Consider the following 11,914-nt stretch of genomic DNA (forward strand, 5'->3'; position numbering starts at 1 on the left):
CGAGCCCAACTGTGCTGGCGAAGTCCAGCAGAATTTTTCTGCTGTGCTGATGCCCCCTTTTAGGAACTAGCTGTATCAATTTGGCCCGATTTAATAGGCTTTTTACCTGGAGACGGAGGCGGGATGCAATACCTAAGAAGTTTTTAGTAAAAAGCAGGGCGCTTGATAACGTCCAGGAAATCAGTAATTGTTTATTTTATGCACTTAGGTCAGTCACACTGAGGAAAATGAGATACTTTGTTTTTGCAGCAGTGTGAAGCCCTAAAGCCCTAGAGAAATATACGCATATTAGTAGTGCCTTCGTAATATGCAATCCTGTCGAAGTATTTAAACGTCACATGTGTTGTGTGCGCAGAGGGGAAGTACCACATGCTGCCGTCTGGGGAGCTGCTCATCCGACGAGTGGATGACGAGGATAAGTTCCGCAGCTACCAGTGTCGGGCTGTCAACAGGCTGACAGGGACCACCCTGCTGAGTGGTGGCCGAGCAAAGTTCTCCGTGACAGGTAAGCCACTGGGCATGCGCTCTCAGCTCTTGCTACTAGCACTACTTCGTCAAGTCGGAAACTTGGGGAACTCGGCAGTGCCTTTAGAACACTCCAGAATGGTACAGCGGGTTGGGGCCGTAACCTAATTTAACTTAAGTGCGTTCTTCCACACCCAATGTGTTCTCTGTTAAAGTCCTATCTTACCGACAGAACTTCTTTAGTTAAATACGACGAAGTCTATAACGAATTATACCCTGTCTTATCCGGAGTTCCACAGGGAAGTATCCTAGGACCTGTGCTATACTCCATATATACGGCTGACTTGCCAGAAACCGGACAAACAATGCTTGCCACCTATGCCGACGACACAACAATACTAGCGTCTCATGAAGCATCCCGGATACTGCGAACGCACTTAGACCAACTCGAAGAATGGCTACAGCGCTGGAGAATTAAGACCAACGAAACTAAATCCGCGCACATCGCCTTCGCTTTGAGACACGGAAGCTGCCCCCGGTACTATTAAACGGAACATGCATATCACAAGAGGAATCAATCAAATACTTAGGCCTTCACCTGGACAAGCGGTTGAACTGGCGCACACATATTCTCGCCAAAAGAAAACAAGTGGACATTAAATTTAGTCAGATGTATTGTCTGATTGGCAGAAAGTCAGAACTGTCTACCGAAAATAAACTCCTAGTATACAAGACAATACTGAAGCCTATTTGGACTTACGGCGCACCATTATGGGGAACTGCAAGTACATCCAACACAGAGATGTTGCAGAGACTTCAAAATAAAGTACTTCGCGCCATAGTCAGTGCACGCGGTACGTCCCAAACAGATTGCTACATGCCGATTTAGGCATAGCCGCAGTACGGGTTGAAGCCACAAACATCAGCCGTAAATATAAAGACAAGATCACAGCACACCCAAGTGAACTGGCAACCACATTACGTATCAAACGACGCAGACGAGCCCAGAAGACTGAAAAGGCATAAGCCAACCGACCTAACGACGCGCCTCACATAAATGCAATACATACAGTAACAGTCACACTCGAAAGAGATTCCAAGAGAATGCTCACTGGAGCACTACTCTTCCCGACACGTTCTTTCTTAGTATTTAAGTCATAGATTAAGTATTTCATAAGATGTACTTAGTCCTTAATATGGACGGATTGTACAAATAAACGGAGACACACAAAAAAATCCTTATTTCAGAAGGAAGTGCGTACTGGAACAGTGCTTATGGAGGAGGTTGCAGATATTCTTCGGAAAATGTAACTGACTTCTTATACGCAGTGATACTGAAAATCAGTACACTAAAAAGTACTGGAAATAGGAAAACTGAGAAGTCGAAATTGTTTTCTCTCCGTACGCCACTCCTAATTTTCGTTAGGACGCTTATGAGATTGCTTTACTCTGTGTATGTCTTGTGTGTCCCGAGTTTTTTCTTTTTCTGTGTGGTCCATGTCGTATCAAAGAAAAGTAGACGATTAATTCTTCCCCGAACTTCTTCTAATGTAATTTCTAGACCTACACCGAATTCCCCCAGGCGGTCCATTAATTTCAGGGATTCAGTGTAGAGTATTCTATGCATTCTCACCTTCTTACGCATGCTACATGTTTAGCTAATCAATTACTGCAATGCTGTGAGTGTCCGTTTGTGAGAGAGACACCGAACAAAGTGGCTTCAGATACTTTGCAGAGACGAGGTGGGGTTTAGCGTCTGCAGCCACTGTTCATATGGAAGCAGGCTGACTCTTCTTCAGAGCCGATTGATCGGTTGAAATAGCCGGGGTATCAGTTTCCTCCCCAAAGTTAGGCGCACAGAAAGTAAGTTTCGAAGTCCGGACCGAGTTGCTATCGCCTGGCCCGTGATGTGTCTCTGTAGCGAGCAAAACTTTGTACAAGTTCGTCCTCTTACGATGCTTTGTATAGGATAGGGGCCTGCATTAGTACAAACAGCATCCGTCTGTACGTCTAGGTTGCTCCATGAAACGGCATTGAGATAACTGAGAGTAAATATTGGAATTCGAAGCTTATAAAATGCTGGCTCCTGAGGTGTATCCGCCTCTCATTCCGATGGCTGTCTCATCTGATATTGCCCCTATTTCGCTCGTGTACCAATCGGTAAGAATGTTTCTAATTTACTTTCCATATAAGAAGGGTAACGTAGTTGGTTGAGGGGCTATGCTACAAGCCGGAAGGTCGCGGGTTCAAGTCCCGATGAGCTCATTGGATTTTTTTCATTTGACCTAATCCTTCCAGCCGCACTATGGCCCTGGGGTTGACTTAGCCTGTAACAGAAATGGGTACCAGGAATTAATTAAATAATTTTCCTGGGGAGTAAAGCGCGGCCGGCGCGTAAGGCTGACAACCTTACCGCCATCTTTGAGCCGATTGTCTAGATAATGTGGGACCCTCAACGTCTCACAACCCTCTGGGCCTTCCTGGCCTGTTACAGGGATAGCTTTACTTTACTTTTTTATAAGAGGGAAAGTCAGTAAATAGGTCACAAATGGACATAAAACGCGAAACATGTGATATTCGAACCTGGAAAGTTAACACTTATTTCCCGACATCTCCACCAACACCGATGCACTTATACTTTTTATTTCGTGCATCCTGTTGTGGTACTATATACAATTGTTTATTTGAGTCCGTCGCAACACAACAGCATAACGGTACACACCACTTGATAACTGTTACATTATAAAATACACTGAATTATAAACTTATCAAAAAGAAAACGAAAGTTTTGGAATAAAATAGGGTTAAAAACTCTTCATGTGCTATTGCATATCATGAAGTCAGCTGTTGCAATCTTGTCATATTGCCGCGGACATAGCGGTGTATTGAGGGCTTGTATACATACGGGCAGAGCAAACTGCTTGGAGGAGAGCTTTCCTTCCCGCCACGTGGGGATAAGACGGGACTGACCAGCCGGCACCAAATCAGAGACAGAGAAAGGAACATAACATGTGCTGTTTACATGCATCTTTCAACTTCCCCCTCTGATAGAGCGTGTTTTCATATCGACAAAAATGCAGTCAGTCCGGTTACTCGAATATGCTCATGTGCTATACGGAAGGCCAGGTTGTAATGATTACATGACTGCGGGTGTTCAAGATGCAAGGTCAGTAGCAAACAGGAGCGAAATACTGTCACGTGATTGAGTTATTTTACAGGGGGTTTGGATGGATAATAGGATGTACTGAACTCTTAAACAACTCGTAACCACAAGTAATTACGACTGTCTCACTGAATTGCACATTTCAAAGATCACTGCAACTACAGCACGCGTAATGCCTTCTTAATCCTCAGAAGTCATTGTTTGGTAACGGCTTCCAACTGCAGACGTTCCCCTTCCTGTGGGTTTCTGAACTGTCCCCGGCCTTAGCTACCAGCTTCTCACTTCTCACACCTGTAACTCTCAAATGACGCAACCGAAGTAACCAGAGTAGCAGTCATGTTATGACAGACGGTCACTCGGCCAGTCTGTCTCGGTGTCAAGCGCCCATCTAGGGCCTGCCACACTGCCACACAGTGCGGGTTACTTAACTTTGGGCCCTCTCTAACGTGAGGGCAGGTATGTTGTTTACTTGCTGCTGGTCCTCGCGAGCGCAGTCATTCTCGGGTCCGAGTCCCGGGGGACCCATGACCATATTTTACTGTCTCAGATTCGAGAGCCCTCCAGGAACAGGGTGGCTCAGTTATACCCCCAGGCACTGGGTTTCCTTTTCGTGACCTCCTACGTCTCGCAGGGCTACGGTGGATGTATTCGAACCCGCCTCCACGCGGAAACCGAAATACTCAAAGCTGAAGCCAAAGTTACTTTACGCCTGACGGTCTGTCGCTAATCATTTCATTTTGGCGCCAAGCCCCTGAGGATCACGACCGCGGACAATTTTTGCAACTGAAACTCTGCAGTCGCAGTCCCATATCCCTCGGCGCGAACCGCCAAAGAAAAACCCACCGCGGACGGGCGCTGCTTAGCAATGGCTCAGGTATTGTCTAGCAGTGGCCGTTTTTCTGCTTCCCTTATTCTAGCTGTCAGGCTTCAAACTGAAGGCAGGAACAAAACGTAGATATGAGGTTGCTGATGTTAAGGGGCAGCTGTGAGGCGATGTGAAGGGACACATCTGACCCGAGAAACTGCATCGAGTCTTTGAGTGCCGTCGAAAATGGGGAATGCGTTGACTAGGCATGTGACTGTTGTCTTCTCAATAAACCCCCGTTACGTGGAGTTAGTTGTAACTTCTGGGGCACGTTCAGAATATCTCACCGCCCTCTCTTATTAAAGCAAAGAAGGAGAATTAGAGAAGCCGTCATTTTCCTCGTTCCTCTGTGTCCGTAACTTGAGCCCTAGAACAATGAACACAGGTGAAGCGACTGGGAGAATACTTGCAGGAATTTCATTGTTTGTCCCTTCCTCTTAACCATATTAGTTTGTTTCCACGAGGTGAGGACGCGATAATCAGGAAAGGTAGTAATTTCAAATTCTCGCTAGAATAACCGCCACTTTCGTCACCCACACGTAAATGATAATGAAAAGGGATCTGTGGACAGACTGTGCCAGGGATAGCTTTGTAAACAGGCGACAGTACAACAGCCATTACTAGGAAGCAGCTATGTGAACACGTTTTCGCCGGCAATGGGAGAACATGCAGTAATGGAAGAGACATTTTCTGTGCGGTCCGTTTCGGGGCTATAGAACGAGGACTACTAGTTCAGTTGTTGGTTGTACCCATGTGGAGGCGAGGTTGAATACCTCCACCGTGACCCTGCGAGTCGTAGGAGGCGACGAAAAGGAAAGTCTCATATCTGAAACAGTAAAATATGGTCACAAGTACCAAGGGACTCGGAACCGAGAAAGACTGCGCTGGCAAGGCCAGCAGCATACACAAAAGACAGACCCGTCCTCTCGTCAGAGAGGGCGCCCCACAAAAATCAAGACCGTAACAGTCAAACAGTAATAAATATCTGGCCATGAGACCCAGATGGGGCTCGAAACCAAGACTTGCTGACTGACCATGAGTCGCTATGTGACTTTGACTTTGACTTTGAGTTATTGGTTGGAAAACCCCAGTGTGGAGGTGGGTTCGAATACCTCCACCGTAGCCCTGCGAAGCGTAGGGGGGCATGAAAAGGAAACCCAGTAGCTGGGGGTATAACTGGACCACCTTGTTCCTGGGGATATAAAATGCAGGGACCTGGTCTCCAGGCTGGGGGAGTCTTGAATCTGAGACAGCAAAATATGGTCATGAGTCCCGAGGGACTCGGATCCGAGAATGACTGCGCTGGCTAGGACCAGGAGCAATTGTAAATGGCAGACCCGTCCTGTCGTCAGTGAGAGCGCCCCACGTCAACGAACCCCCAAATGTCTGACAGTAATAAAAGTCTGGTCCTGGGCCCCAGTTGGGGGCTTGACACCAAGGCGTGCTGGCCGAATTTCCATCAGTCGTAACATATTTTTTTTTTATGTTGAGTCATTTGAGAGTTGCAATTGTGAGAGATGAGAAGCTGGTAGCTGAGGTAGGGCACAGTTCGGGTACTCGAGGAAGGGGAATGTCAGCCGTTCGAATCCGCTACCAAGCAACGGCTAGTGCTATAGTTACAGTGACCTTTGAAGTGTGTAACTCGGCGAGACTGTCGTAGTTTTTGTAGTTACGAGTTATTTAATATTTCAGTGAATTAGGCTGGAAATCCAAACCACTTTTGTCGTCACTGATCACGTGACAGTATTTCAGTTACGGAAACTTCGTCGCATTTTGGTTAAGTTCTACATCTGGGGTTCTTGGTGTAAGTGCGCAGTAGACTGTTTAGACCTGGTAATCTGTGTGAGGCCCCTAAGTAAATGTCGTGTTTATCTCGATAAAGGTAGTGACGAGGTGAGGTGCAGTGCGCGTCATTAGAATACAGATAACTGCAATTATAACAACGGCAATATTAATACATCCGTTAACAAGACAGTTGCTCCGCATTCAGTACGCATGCGCGTCCGCTTGCACAAACCCGTACTTCAGCTGTCTCTGTGCCCAAGAGACGCTGCAGTCGCCATGCGGGGTATCTGTTACAGATATTATGTTACACAAGTAAGCCGCACAATTTTGTGTCCGCATATTTTCTACATTAATGCCTTTGCGCGCATGCCCAGCATGCCTCCATAACTTAGCGGAATTGAATTCCTACAAAGAAACGAAATATCATTCGGGCATGAGCTTGGTGAGCGGATGTCAGTGGCCGGCCGCGCTGTCTGAGGCAGGAACTGTCTTCGCCTCCTCGAACGCTGGGATCGTGGGTTCGAATCCCACTCCAGGTATGGATGCGTGTATGGATTTATTCTGTCTTGTGCTGTTCTGCAGCGCCTTTGCGACGGGCGCCCCGCCCCCCCTGTCCAAGCATTCTTACCCATTGTATATAAAGTAAAGTTGTCCCTGTGCTTAATTAATTAAACACTATGCCATGAACTCGTACGGGAGAGTGGATTTATAGACCCACACTTTTTCGACTGGGCACTAGCTCGAGGCGAGCGGTTAGCTTCAAGCCCCAGCCGCTTTACCCCCAAAATGTTAATTTTGAAGGAAAGTGAAGGGACCGTGTGCTTTTTGCCAATGTGTCAGCGTCTACGTGAATTGTGCTATTCTGGGGCCAGCAGTGCTCGCTGTGCGGGACTTTCCCTAGCAGTGTGACGGGTTACTTCAGATGTGAGCGCCGAAGGAGCCTGCAGTGAAGGCATATCTCATATTTGTGGCCGTTTGTATTCAGGGGTTCCACGGCCACACTACCGAACGTCCATTTCTGTTAAGATTTACAATTGGCCGGATCATTGTGACAGACCTGGCCCTTAGATGGGCTGAACTTCACATCTGGCATTTATGTGCAGGTTGAGGTGTGGTCTTGAAGCTGTTAAAAATGATTTTAGTAGCGAAATAATTTCCAACCAACTGAACACACTCGTGAAAACAAAACACACGTTCCCCTCACTCTGGGTTTCCGAACTACAAGCTTCTCACATCAGCAGCTCAAAACAACAGCCCCAGCGGTTATCTAACCAACTCAGACCGTCACCAGCCAACTGACCCCACTCTACTGACTAATTCCTGACCGTTCTCCTTGTAACTTATCGGCACGGACCGCACAGAAAACTGCGCTTGGTGCTTAGCGGTGGCATGACATAGTCCATTGTTGCGTACGCGGCCATCGGCACGGACAGTACAGAAAGCACCATCCCTCTGTTGCTGTTTATGAACCATTACTCAGCAACGCTGTTGTATAGTAGCTAATTTTGTGGTCGTTGTGTAACTGGCCACTGACTGTTTGCCCATCACGTAAATAAGTGAAGAACTGAACTGAGTGATTGTTACTGTTTGATTTCTGGAACAGATCCCCCCGTCGCGTCTGCCCCGCGGCCGTTGGAGAAGCAAGCCTCCATGCAGGTTCGCAAGGACCAGACAGCCGTGCTGCCGTGTTACGTCGAGGGGAACCCCCCACCTGCAATCAGGTCAGTGTTGCATCGTGTGTGACTTAAACAGACAGAATGGTTGCACTCCGTTGTGTTATGTACAGTAAATCCACGCCATTGGGAGGCGGAGATGATCCTGGTTAACCAATAAATCAGGATTAATGAAGCAAAAATAGTACTAAAGGACAAAAAGAATCAACTCGGAGGGAGGACGAAACGTTTGGTTTGAGAACGCAGCGCCGTTAGAAACGTCCGACATTTTATCGTCCGTCTGTCACACGCGTTGACCTCTGTTTGTCGTATTACTCTTGTCCCTTTAATACCCAAACACGGACGGCAAAATAAATAACCTCCGACCGACCGCAGAACCGAGTTCTTCGCACTATCGGAAAACTTGACACGTGCACACCAGTCCGCGAATTGTACGTGGCATTCAAAATTCCTTACGTTTATAACTACATAACTAAATTATGCAGGACAGAGGCAGACGTAATCATAAACTACGCAAATCCAAATGTTCCTGCAAGTGGACAAGGAGAGGCGAGGCACAGGAAGTATAAGAGCCTTAAACTTGGCGGCGGTCAGGCCCACGACCGTTCAGCTGACTAACTGCAGTTCCAGAGTAGTTCCGTAACCTGATGCACAGGTTGACAGGAAACCTCTGTATATTTTTCTTCCTCTTCGCTCCCACTTTGGAGCGCAGGACTGATTTCTCAGTTTCATTGACAATTTTTACAGACGGTAGGACTCCTTGGACGGGTGATGAGCTTGTCACAAGTCCGCTACCTACACACAGGCCAACACAAACACAGAATAAACGCATAATACACCAAACATCCATGCCTTGTGTGGGACTGGAACCCAAGATCCCGGCCTTTGAGCGAACGAAGACAGTACATGACTTAGACCGCTCGGCTACCCTGGCCGGCAGACTTCTGTATACCTTATATAAATGTTACTTAGTGACACAGAGTCCATAGTGACCTGGACGCCGTGACAGCGCGGATATATTCGTGCTGATACTGCGGTGCAACAAACGTAGCGCCTACATAGAGAGGCCGGCCCCTGTACAGTGCAGTGCAGTGACACAGAGCCCACAGTGACCTGGACGCCGTGACAGCGCGGATATACTGGTGCCGAAACTGCGGTGCAACAAACGCAGCGCCTACATAGAGAGACCGACCCCTGTACAGTGCAGTGCAGTGCAGTGACACAGAGCCCACAGTGACCTGGACGCCGTGACAGCGCGGATATACTCGTGCTGAAACTGCGGCTCAACAAACGTAGCGCCTACATAGAAATACCGACCTCTCCCCTAGTCAAATATGAGACCCCATTTCGGAACACGTACCCCTCTCTTCTGTCCAAGAGGAGGCCCCATTTCGAAACAGGTACCCCATCCCTAGTCGAAAAGGAGGCCCCATTTCTAAACACGTACATGTAGGAGAGAGAACAAAAGTCATGGCCATGCAACTCGAGGATTCTGAAGCCAGTCACTCTGTATTGCAGGTGGTTTCGCCAAGACCATCACCAGCTGCGCGCCCTTGCAGAAGCAGACGACCGCATATACAGAGCAGGGGAATGCCTGATTATCCAGCACGTTGTGGAGAGTGACGCTGGGCGGTGGGTATGTGTGGCCAACAACACCGCAGGGGTGGAACGCATGGACGTCGTCCTACACGTCACGTCGCCTCTAAACGTTGTCATACAACCATCGGGGCAGCTCACCGTGGATGTAGGAGGCAAAGCAACACTCACTTGCCACGTCAGTGGGTCCTCCCCTCACCTTCCTGCCACGCGAACCTGGCTGAAGGATGGACACGTCGTTGGTCCTGGAGGGGAGGCTCTCGTCCTCGAGAAGGTGCAGAGGGAGGACGCTGGCATGTACCAGTGTCTGGTACGCAGTGAGGACGACAGCGCGCAGAGCTCTGTGCAGCTGCGATTGGGAGGTGAGTCACCGCACTGCTGAAATCGCATTAAACTATCCCTGTAGCGGACCGTGGAGGCTCATAGGTTTCTGAGGCGTCGACGTTATCAGCCATATGCGCCGGCCTCCCTTTACCTCCAGAAAGATTCCTGGTACTCATTTCTGTTAGAGGCTGAGTTGACTCCAGGGCCATAGTGCTGCTGGAAGGATTAGTTCAATTGATGAAACCAATTACCTGATCGGGAATCGAACTCGCAACCCGAGGGCTTGTAGCTAATGCCTCAACAAACTACGCTACCTCTTGCCCCTACCTCTTGCCCACAAAATTCTAAAATTCAAAATTGAAATTTTCCAGGTTTTATGTCTTTATTTGTCACAGTTCACACACCAAGTATACACGGCACTGCGTACGCGAATACGCGTAGAAAGAAAATGTATACCAGTTACCAACACCCCCCCACCAAAAAAAAATAAGTAAATTTTCCATCAAATTTAAGATTAAATAAAATTAAGGACCGAGTTGCAGCAGTTTCGCCGAAACAGATTTAACGCGCCTGACGTGACAAAGATATACAACCTGGAAGAGTTATGAGCTCTGAAAACTGAAATTTTGAATGTAAAACTTTCAGAGTGAGTTGCAAGGGAGACGGAAGTGTGTGTATACACAGTGCAACAGGGTCTAGTCTCTCGTAGCTTGCGCCTTCTTGGTGCTGCAGTGCTTCTCCGTGAACACTTCGCCTCCTCTGGGGCACTGTGCTACAAGCCGGAAGGTCGCAGGTTAGATTCCCCATGAAGTGGACTTTTCCAATTTATCTAAACCTTCCAGCCGCACTATGGCCCTGGAGTCGGCTCAGTTTCTAACAGAAATGAGTACCAAAAAAGTCCCGGGGGTAAAGGGCAGCCGGCGCGTAAGGCTGACAAACTCACAGCCATCTGTGAACAGACTGTCCAGAAAATGTGGAGCCTCAACATCTCACAACCTTCTGGGCCTCCACGGCCTGTTACAGGGATAGTAGCTTTATTATTATTATTATTGTTATCACCATATCACATTCTTCTGCTACTACTCTCACCTTATCGTCGATCTGAGCGCACCAAGGTTCGTTTTCGGTCCACATTTGCATCTGGCCTTTGAGTGTTTGGCTGCCCACTTCTTGGGCCATCTAGCACATCTCGCCCTTCCTTGAGCCGCCTGTGCCACTCATAAACACTCGATTATTTCATAGCGTATTCACCATAAGCCACTGCTAATAGGGCTAACGTTTCACCATCACTTCTACCAATCTCCACACAAAACTTAATGTTTATCCGCTGTTCAAGATTATTGTCAATCATTTTCCCGCCAACATTATACCGCGGCTTGGGAATGAACTACTCATTTGTCTGACTCAACACCCCAGCGACACGCTGCGGCCATTCCGGGAATTAACTTGTCGCACACTGTGTATATATAACAGAATGATAATAAATATTAGATCTCAAGAACGTTATAAGAAACTGTAAAAAGTAAAGCTACCCCTGTACCAGGCCGTGAAGGCCCATAGGGTTGTGAGACGTTAAGGGTCCCACATTACCTTGACAATCGGCTCAAAGATGGCGGTAAGGTTGTCAGCCTTACGCGCCGGCCGCGCTTTACTCCCCAGAAAAATTATTTAGTTAACAAGCCGGAAGGTCGCGGGTTCAAGTCCGATGAGGTCATTGGATTCTTTTCAGTTGACCTAATCTTTCCAGACGCACTAGGCCCTGGGGTTTACTCAGCCTCTAACAGAAATGAGTACCAGGAATAAGAAACTGTAGTGTAATAAAATATCTCAGGGACTACAATAGGCAACCGAACCTCAGCTCGCCCAGTGTTCGAACCAGACAGCCCCCGGATATTAAATCCGCTCGGAGAAAGTCCGCTTTTGTTGTCCTTCACTTCCGACAGACCCTTCATTTAACGGAGATGTGAACAGAGTGCGCCACTGCAAGGTCTTGAAATGCAGCAGTTCAGATCCGCGAGATACCAACATGGAGGCCTCTCCCAT

General features: G+C 47.9%; 1 protein-coding gene across 2 annotated transcripts; it reads left to right on the forward strand.

Annotated features, from left to right (window-relative positions):
- Positions 1-358: 358 nt before the first annotated feature.
- Positions 359-10,078, forward strand: LOC111873672 (Down syndrome cell adhesion molecule-like protein Dscam2). Of its 2 annotated transcripts, XM_023868590.1 has the most exons (4): positions 6,568-6,631; positions 6,667-6,814; positions 7,882-7,999; positions 9,470-10,078. In XM_023868590.1, exons 2-4 carry the CDS (start codon positions 6,712-6,714, stop codon positions 9,927-9,929), a joined length of 681 nt encoding a protein of 226 aa, XP_023724358.1. In that variant the 5' UTR covers positions 6,568-6,631; positions 6,667-6,711; the 3' UTR covers positions 9,930-10,078. The 2 variants fall into 2 exon arrangements, with proteins under 2 accessions (XP_023724357.1, XP_023724358.1); XM_023868589.1 differs by lacking the exons at positions 6,568-6,631; positions 6,667-6,814 and adding an exon at positions 359-505.
- Positions 10,079-11,914: the final 1,836 nt, after the last annotated feature.

The sequence above is a fragment of the Cryptotermes secundus genome, unplaced genomic scaffold (genome assembly GCF_002891405.2).
Source record: "Cryptotermes secundus unplaced genomic scaffold, Csec_1.0 scaffold1462, whole genome shotgun sequence".
In the NCBI taxonomy this organism is placed as follows: Eukaryota; Metazoa; Arthropoda; class Insecta; order Blattodea; family Kalotermitidae; genus Cryptotermes; species Cryptotermes secundus.